Here is a 9,796-nt window from a genome sequence, read left to right on the forward strand (position 1 = left end):
TATGGGTACTGGAAGTATGTAATGCAAGTATGTAATGTGATTGTGTCCCCAAAACACTTGTGCTGAAGTTCAGCCTTTGGTACCTTGTGGGTGCGATCTTATTTAGAAATCGAGTCTTTGCAGATGTAATTAAATTAGGAAGTGGTTATACTAGATTAGGGTGGCCCTTAAATCCAATGACAAGAAGACACACACAGAGACATGGGAGCACACACAGGCAGAGATTAGAGGGATATGCCTATAAGCCAAGGAATGCCAAGGGTTCCAGGAAATCAACAGAACCTAAGAGAACAGCACAGACGAGTTCCTCCCTTCGGACCTCAGAATTTCAGACTTTTGGCCTCCATAACTATGAAAGAATAAATTTCTGTGGTTTTAAGCCACCCAGTTTATGGTAATTTCTTACCGCAGCCCTGGAAAACCAACACATGACACAAATGTGACATGGCCCCCACCTAGGCCTCCAGCGCTCCCCCTAGACATCCCTTGCTAGTAGTTGGGATTAAGGAACCCTGGTGGGTTAACTGGAAGGTCATTGGCTCTAAGCCACAGCTGCTTGGGGAGAAAGATGAGGCTGTCTGCTCCTATATAGATTTACAGCTTCGGAAACCATATGGAGAACTTCTACTCTGTCTTATAGGATTGTTATGAGTGATGGCAGTGGAGGTCGTTGTATCGTGCTGGATTGTAAGAGCTGAGTATCCTTGGGAAAGTTACCTTCTCTTTGTGTGCCACTGTTAAATGGGACTAATACTAATGTCTACTTCATAGGACTTCTCCTGAGGGTTAAATGCATGCATCTGCTTAGAACAGACACGCTGCATGATCCAAGTTAGGAGTGGTTATCCATCTGCCTATCCTGCAGAGCCCTGACGAAGGACTCCGCAGGGGCCGGGACTTGTTTGTCCAGTGAAGGTATAACCATAGCAGGTGCTGTGTGAGGGCTTTGCATGCCTGAGAGATAACATCATTTGTTTTCTGCAGACAAGGAAACCTGGGCTTAGGGGAGGTTAAGTGGCTTGCTCAGCCAATATGGGGCAGGCCAAGATTTGGACCCAGAGATGAATGACCGCACAGGAAGGGAAGAAGAGGCTCCTGGGTCCTGCCCCACAGAAAGACTTGATCCAGGATAACAGTCCAGGCTCAGGAAAGAGGGCATTGGGGCAAATAGACATCTGTAATATGGGGGAGGAGGCAGGAAGGCCATACCCCTGTTTAGCAGGTAGACAACTCAGGAGACAGAAGTATAGTTGGGAGGGGGCACGGTGGCTCCAGTTTAGCCTTCTCCTTTAGGGCAGGGTTCCCAGAGGCGGCTCCACCCCTTTTGGTTAGTCTGCAGACCTGGAGTCGGTGGGGTGGGGCGTGGCTCTTTCCGTGCACAGTTTCATATCAGCTGCTACTGTGGACAGGAACCATTCATCTTCACAGGGCAAAGAAATTGTGCCTTCCGGAAGGATGGCTTGACACCAGGCAGACCCACCCCTGCAGCAAGCCAACAAGAGGGGTCTCGAGAGGATCCCCAAGGAGTAGCATCCTGGGGAAACAGTGGGGAGGAACTGTGGATTGGACAGGCCTGGGACCAAATTTCTATTCTGTCCTTTCCTGGCTGAATGGCCTAGGGCAGGTCTCTTTACCCCCCTGAGCCTCAGTTTCCTCTGCTGTAAAATAGGGAGACTTCTTGGAGACTACCCCCGGACGGATTTAAAAAGGATGGATGGATAAAGGGCGTGGTGTGGGGGCAAGTCACTTGGAAACTAGGCCTTGGTGAGTGCTGGCACCCTGTGTGGCTGCACCCAGGCATCTTCTCACTTCCCTCTCTTCCTTCAGTTTAACCACACACACTGCTGCCCAGCGTTCTCGGCTTCTATTTTAAGGCCTCAAAGAGCACCACTAAGTACAGAAAGCCTTTTGGTCCAAAAGAGGGGCAGAGCAAACCCTTCTTGTCTGTGGGGAAGATTAAATAGCTTGTTCTGAACGGTCCTTGCTGTCTGGTCCAGGGAAAATGCTACTCCCCTGCTGGTAAACCACCACACATTATCGCGGTGTGGAATGGGGCAGCTGAGAAATCCAAGCCTCCAGCTGGCTGCAAAAACCCTGACGTGGCCTCCCTTACCTGCCCTCCCCCCCCAATACCATGTCCCCTTCCATTGAGACCCCCAGGATATTTGTGGGGAGACAGGCTCTGCTGGAGTTGCCCTCAGGCCTCTGTCCTGAAAAGCCTTTCCACTTCCACTCTGGGAGGAGCGAGCGCTGGGGACCGGGTTGGGGGTAGGGGTGGGTGGGATAGGTGGACGACTTACCTAGCAGTCTGTTTTGGTAAAGCGTCATAGAAACCCTATGGAGCAGTTCTATTCTTTCCTGTGGTAGCTGATTGTGTGCCGTGAAATTGGTTCCGACTCATAGCCCCTCTGTACAGCATTTCGGAGGCTGTAAATCTTTACAGGAGCAGAAAGCCTCATCTTTCTTCTGTGGAGTGACTGGTAGATTCAAACTGCTACCTTGCAGTTAGTAGCCCAGCTTGTAAAACCACTATGCTACCTGAACTCCCTACTCTGTCCTATGTTGTTAAGAGCTGTTGAGTCCGTTCCAACTCATAGTAATCCTGTATAGGATTTCCAAGGAGTGGCTGGTGAGTTTGAACTGCTGACTTTGAGGTTCAAATCAACCTTGCAGTCTTATGTTGTTGTTATGTGCTATAGAGTTGGTTCCGACTCAGCGACCCTGTACAGGGTTTCTGAGGCTGTAAATCTTTATGGGAGCAGAAAGCCTCATCTTTCTTCCACGGAACAGTTTCGAACTGCTGACCTTGTGGTTCGCAGCCCGACTCGTAACCACTACGCTACTAGGGCTCCTATGTCAATCCTATAGGGCTGCTATAAATCTGAATCAACTTAGACAATGGGTTTGGTTTTAGTGCTTTCCCTTCTCTTAGACCATACCTCCTCCAGGAAGGCTCCCTGATATCCTCCTCCTCCTCTGAGCTCTGCCCCTCCTCACTTACTGTCACTGCTATGTTCTTGTCAGTCCTTCCCAACCCAACTTGAGTCCCTATGCCCAGGCTGTGTCCCCAGCCTCAGCCCTGAACCCAGACTTGAGGTTTGGTGAATAAAAACTGCAATATGCAACCGCTGAGCAGATTCTTCTCTTCAGAAATCAGGTGAGCAAGAAAGAACTTAAGGAACCCTTGGGCATTTCCATCCATGCAATCATGGGACGTCTCCCAAGTCAGCTGGAAGTTAGCGGTCTCAAGGCAGGGAGTGAATCTGCGTGAGGACCTGGGAGTGAGGCCTCACCTTTCCCTCTCCATGGTGGTGACAGCTCAGGCCCTGGACATTGTACTGCTTCATCCACTTAAATTCCCACCACCACCACCTGGGAGTTTGCTGCCCCTATGCTCCCTATTTTGTACCCCATTGAGGAAATTGAGGCACAAAGAGGCCAACACTTGCCCAAGGTCACAGCACTGGCAAATGACAGAGCCGAGAGCTGAACCTAGGTAGCTGGACTCCCAGATCTGTGGACTGGACCCTGACCCAGATATTCCACAGCTACAGACCAGAAACCTTCCAACTCTCAATTGCTTTGGCTGCAACCCATGGAAAGAAATACATTTTACACTCACACACACACACATACACACACACACACACACACACACACACACACACACGGACAACTGAGACAAAGTTTACGATGCAAAAACAATTACTATTTGACTGCACTCCATTCTTTTTTACACTATTCTATGACATTGTGTTTTTTTCTGACGTTGACCCACCATAAACCACTTGGACCCAGCCAGCACTTGTGTCTCTCTGAGACACAGGGTAACAGCACCCTGGGCTCTACAGTATTTAATCATTGACCCCATTCTCTTACAGCATGTGGGGCTCTCCCATCACACAGCAAGTTCCAGGACGGCAGCTCTGTCTCCTTCACAGCTGCATCGCCCAGAGCCTGGTACATAACAGGTAACCGAGAGTTGCCAGGTCAGTGAAATCAGGCACAAAACCAAGAAAATGTGCGTAAGAGGAGAGTAGGGTAACTGCGGGGTTAATGAGCCACAGAAGACCCTAAATGCAGAAGAAGATGCCATTTGCATGGGGGCAGACATTCAATTGAACTTTCCTCTCAGATGTCACCTCCTCCAGGAAGCCTTCCCTGACTCCCACAGTCCATGTGCTCCTTCTGCTTTTGCGTTGGGGTGCAGGAGAGAAGGGAGCGGAAGCAGAAGAGTAAAACAGAGGAAGGGCCCAGTTTCTTCTGGCTCCAGATTCTCCACGGACAACTTCTCCACTTTTCCTGGACAGACCCCCTTTTCATCTTTCACATTTCCATTGATGGTGAAACCATTCTAATCCCACATCCCCCATCCCAGCCAGCTCCCACACTGCATCGTCACAGGCTGTCCTGGTCAGACTTGACCCATCAGTCCCCTGACACAATGCCCGAAAACATTCTTGCAAGGAGGTACAGTATGCTTGGAGAGGCTCAGCTCAGGCCAGGAGGTTATAAAATCATTCTTAATGGCCTGGTAGGAAGGAGGCAGTTGAAAGATAATCAGCAGTTCAAGCTCACCAGTTGCTCCTCAGAAACCTTATACAGGGTCGCAATGGGTCGGAACTGAATTGAAGGCATTTAACAACATGGCAAGGAAAGCCCAAATAACTCTGAACTGTGGCTGGGTGAAGGAGATATGAAGGTTCTCCTTCACCCAGCCACAATTCAGAGTTATTTGGGCTTTGCCTCTGGTTGTGGGAAATGTAGCCCCCTGTCCCTCAAGAGTGGACAAAGTCCAGAAATGAGAACTAGTATCTGCATTACCACCTACCCACCACTCAAATAGGGAGCCAGGTCTGACCCATGGAGGTCCAGTACCTACAGAGTACAAAGGCACCTTACCCAGGTCGGAAAGAAAAACACAGAGCAGATGTCTGACTGTCCCGGGGAGGGACAGGTGCATCCCTCATCTCGAACTCAGTATTTGTAGACTGTTCTCCCCAATACTCTATGTGTGCCTTGATATGCTTCCCTGTAACATGGTGTTCCAATGTGGTACTGCGGGCTAATGCTCTGGACTGCAGGGTTGGTTTGAATTGCAAGGAAACCCTATACAGGTTGCTATGAGTTGGAACAGACTCAACGGCACTTAACAACAAAAACAAAATGGGGATAGGTGATGTTGTGGGCTACTAAAAGGAAGGTCAATGGGTCAAACCCACCATCTGCTCCTTAAGGAAAAGATGAAGCTGTCTGGTCCTGTAAAGATTCATGGTCACAGAAACCCTATACAGGTTGGAATCAATTCACTGACAAGGCTCCAGGCCACCAGGTTACTGAACTGACACCAAAAACGGCTGTTGACTTGGTCAAGCGTAGATCAATTTAATGATTAAACCCAATCTGCAGTTTGAATTTAGTCTCCTCACCAACCAGAATGACCAGTAAGACCCAAAGTTGCCAAGGAAAGGGATTGGAATATGTTGGCGGGAAAAGAAGGGGAAGAGCTCCTCCCTTCAAGTCCCCAGACCTCGACTACTTCTCCTTCCCCTACTTCCACCTGTTTACACAATTTTTTGTGTGCGTGTGTGTGTGTGTGTGTGTGTGTACAAAAACTCTAGATTAAAGTAAATGGAGTTGAGAGAAAAGAACCACCTGGCATTAGGAATCAGAGAGATCTGAGTCTCCTAAGCTCAGCTCTGTCACTGCCTAACTGCGTGTTTGGGCAAGGGCCTTAACCCCTCTGTGCCTCAGTCTCCTCATCTGTAAAATGGAAGAGATGGCACCTTACTTTGCAGAATTGAATTGCATCTGAAAAGAGACTGGGTAAAGCACACCGTAGGAGCTTGTTGTCGCTGCTGTAAGTGCTGTTGAGTCGGTTCCAACCCATAGCAATCCTGTATAGGGTTTCCAAGGAACAACTGGTAGGTTTGAACCACTGACCTTGTGGTTAATTAGCAGTCCAGTGCCCTACAGTAACAACCAATAGAAATTCCTATGCTGGCTTCTGTACATTTTGTTTCACAGGGCATTTGTCAGAATTTGCTAATGCCCAGGGGCTCTTCTGCAGTCGATTGTAAAGGACCTTCCCTTTCTTTGACGGTTCCTTATTGTGTGCAATAGCATACTATGCAGTGCACACAATAAATGTTATCTGAACCATGATTGGAAGGCCACTACATGTCAGAGGGAAAAATGAAGGACTTTGGAGCTAAATAAGCCTGGATTTCAGGCCTGGTTCTGCCATATGGGTGATTCCTATGAACTTGGAGAAGTCATTTTACCTCTCTGAGCCTGTTTCCTCATATGCAAAATGGGGATGATAACCCCTACCTTGCGAGACAATTGAAAGAATGCAATGAATTCAACACCTACATACTGGATATGCATTATGTATTAGCCAGTGCTTCAGTTGCTGAATATAGAGCAGAGAACAAGACAGACAAAATCCTACCTGAGGGAGACAGGCACTACACATACAGCAGAGTATCTGGTACTATGTGCTAAGGAGAAATTCTTATAGGAGGTGGAGAGTGTTGGGAGCAATGGTAGAAATCGAATTGGAGCAGAGACGTGAAGGGAGGGGATAAAGCTATGTGGAAATCTGGAGGAAGAATATTCCAGGCAGCGGGACCAGCAAGTGCAGGGGCCTTAAGGAGACACGTGCTTGGCGTGTAAACGCAGTCACATATGCAAGAAGCCTGGCACGGAAGACAGGTGCTTGGCAAATGCCAGTTCTCTATTTCAAGTCCCGTAGAACAAACCCCACGCATGTGTCCTTTTCCTGAGAATGAAAGCACAAGGATTTCTACAGGGCAAGACTGAGCCAAATATTCTTTCAGCCTAAGACTCAGGCAACAGTCAAGCTCCACTAGCAGTTTTAAAGCCCCCTCTGGGCATCAGGCCCTGTTCAGGGAGACCAGGGATGTAAGAGGATCAAGACAGGGCTCTGTCCTAGAGGAGATCCAAGTTGAGTTATAAAGATGGTGACAACAGTGGATGTGGTCAGATGGATAAGCATAGACTTAGAAGTTACTCAAGGGCAGAGTGGAGAATAGGATGGTGTGTGAATGGTCAAGGAAGGCTTCTCAGGGGAGGTGACAGCAGAGCTGGACTTTCAGGGATAGTCTATACAGGAAAGGATATTCCAGGTGTGGGGAACAGCAGGTGCTGAGCACAGAGGAGAAAAAAGCATCACATTATATATGAGAAACTAATTACAGATGGGGCTTAAGAATTGCAGTTCTGTCCCCTTCTTGAAACACAATGCCATCCTCAAACCCCGGTGGAGAATTTGAATTTCCCAAACTTGGTTTCTACAACATGTGACGGATGTTAAGCCAGACTCCCAGTCCAGGGTGCCCAGGCCACAGAGTGAGGTCCAGGTGGGATGGAGACTGAATAAATCTCCCCTTATATTTAGCTCACTTGGTGTGTGCCTGTCCCTGCATCCACCCTCAAGGCTGACCTACAGGTGGCAGAATGGCTTTTTTTTTTTTTTTTTTTTACTAGAGCAGTATAAACATTTCTTAATGAAGAAATCCTCCAAAGGGGCCCATGTTTCAGCCCAGTGTCTTTGTGACTGAGTCAGTGGGTGGGTCCTCCCAATTCAGAAGGCAATAGCTTTGTGCAGCCCAGGGTTTGAATTCTACCTCTGCCACTGACCAGCTGGAGACCCTCTGCTATAATAACTTCACCTTGCTGAGAATCCGAGGTTAAAACTGTCCAGAGGTTCAAACAGAAGGAGTTGGCCCCTCTTCCACAAACTGGCCTTGGGATCTAGGATTTAGCACTTGTTTACTTCAATGCCCTCCGAGGGAAGAAAAATATTTTTTTTTGTAACTACATACAACTCCTAGGAGGGGAGACTAAGCTGGAGTGTGCCAGCAGAGAGAGGGTGCTATGTTGTCTCTTCTCTCCTCCTAAAACCCACCTCCCTTAGAACAGAGATGGAGAACTCAGTCCCTCTCCTAAAACCTCCAGCTAAATTTGCCCCCTAGCTGACTTGCTTACCCACTGAGCTGGGCCTTTGTACTTTAAACAAACACTTCACTCACCTTCTGCCCAAAGGATGCTACAAATGCCCAGCCAGAAGTCAAAATACTTATCCTGAAGACTGATGTGGGGGAGGAGGGGAGAGAGGAGGAAGATGAGCAGGCACACACAGATGCCAATGTAGTCTCTCCTATAGCCCTGTGACCTTGGGTAAGTCATTCCCCCTCTGAGCCCCAATTTCTTCATTTGCAAAATGGAGATAGGAATCTTTATCCCTGAAGCTTCTTTGCATACCACGCTGGGGTATACAAAGCACGCAGCACAGAGCTGATCTGTTCTCGAATTACTAGGTATTTTCTATTAAGGCCTCCCCACACCATCCCCTAAGGAGCTCTGGTAGCATAGTGGTTACGAATCAGGCTGTGAACAGCAAGGTCAGCAGTTCGAAACCAGCTGCTCCGCGGGAGAAAGATGAGGCCTTCTGCTCCCGTAAAGATTTACAGCTATGAGTCTGAACCGACTCCACCGCACATAACCACCACCACTCCCATCCCATCCCATCCCCCGTTCTCCCTTCTGTCCGACCCCATTTGAGGTGGCCTTAACCAGAGGGCGATGCTGCCGCCACTCCAAGGGGCTGGAGAGCCCCCAGTGGAGCTGACATCAGAGGGGGGCGCAGCCAGAGTGCGCGGGGTGCGCGTGGGAACGCGGCCAAGCAAGGGAGCATGTGCCGCGGGGGCTCCTGGCGGCTGGAAACTGGGGTCCTCTGCGAGCACCCCTCACTCTCAGCAGCTGTAGTCTAGGTACAACGGGCCTTTCTGACCGTCGGAAGTCGGAGCCAGCCAGAATCTAGTCACCACCCCCTCCCTGGAGCGCCCGGGGCTCCTTCCTCAGAGCCCTCGGGCTGGAACAAAGGCGAGGGGGCGCGCGGCATCGCCCCATCGGCCCCTTCGCGCATCTAGCCAAAGCTAGGAGAATGAGGACGGGGGTCCCCAAGGTAACCAGTACGCGGTACCCGCCCTCCTGGAGCTCACTGCCCCGCCGCGGGGCGCGCGCGGAGCCGGGGTACGAGTGGCACCGGAGATTCCAGCCCGCAGCTCACCGAGCGGTCCAAGGAGGGGCGGGCTTTCTCCAAGAGTCACCAACGGACCCCCGGGGAAGAGGAGAACCCTAGAATCTGCATCCCGGGTAGGGGTCCCCAGCGTACCTGGCAAGGTCCTATGCACCGTGTTGCCCATCGCTACGTATGGGCGCGGCGTTGGCGGCGGCGCGCTCGCGGGGACTAATTGAGCGACGGACCCGGGACTAGGGCCGGTGTCCGGCTTCGGGGCATCGTCGCTGCTCTGGCGAGCCGGCGGGCTGTCTCCCGGAGCTAGGCAATGGGGCGGCGGCAGGAGGAGGCGGAGCCACCGGCTGGGGCCCGCCGGCTCCGCCCCCGCCGCCCGCAGCTTCCAACTGTGCAGGGGCGGGGCCGCGGCCGCGGCATCTTTTGAAAGTTTGCACCGGACGACTGGAGGAGAACGCGGAGCTGCACCGCCCTCGCAACTCCAGCTCCCGGGCCTGGAAGGCGCGCAGGGCAGCTGGCTGCCCTCAAGGTGCCAGGCTTGCCAACCTGCTCACCGTGCACTCATTTATTCAGATAATCTGGGTAGGCCTTCTGTGTGTCAGGTCCTCTTTCAGGAACTGGGCCGCTGAGCGCCAAGTCTCAGTCCCTTCGGAGCTCAATTGGAAGGCAGGGACCAGAAGGTTGCTTCAGACCAGACCGTGTAAAGGGCTTGAAGCCTGTACTGCTATGTTGCCT

General features: G+C 50.8%; 1 protein-coding gene across 1 annotated transcript in view; it reads right to left on the reverse strand.

The window, feature by feature from the left end:
• NEURL1B (neuralized E3 ubiquitin protein ligase 1B) overlaps window positions 1-9,348 on the reverse strand; it is a 47,904-nt gene extending 38,556 nt beyond the window's left edge. Inside the window, exon 1 of the mRNA XM_006864809.1 lies at window positions 9,203-9,348. Coding sequence (XP_006864871.1) covers window positions 9,203-9,233 — 31 coding nt within the window. The 5' untranslated portion in view covers window positions 9,234-9,348. The remainder of the gene's footprint in view (window positions 1-9,202) is intronic.
• Window positions 9,349-9,796: the final 448 nt, after the last annotated feature.

This window comes from Chrysochloris asiatica, unplaced genomic scaffold (genome assembly GCF_000296735.1).
Source record: "Chrysochloris asiatica unplaced genomic scaffold, ChrAsi1.0 scaffold00071, whole genome shotgun sequence".
NCBI classification, from domain to species: domain Eukaryota; kingdom Metazoa; phylum Chordata; class Mammalia; order Afrosoricida; family Chrysochloridae; genus Chrysochloris; species Chrysochloris asiatica.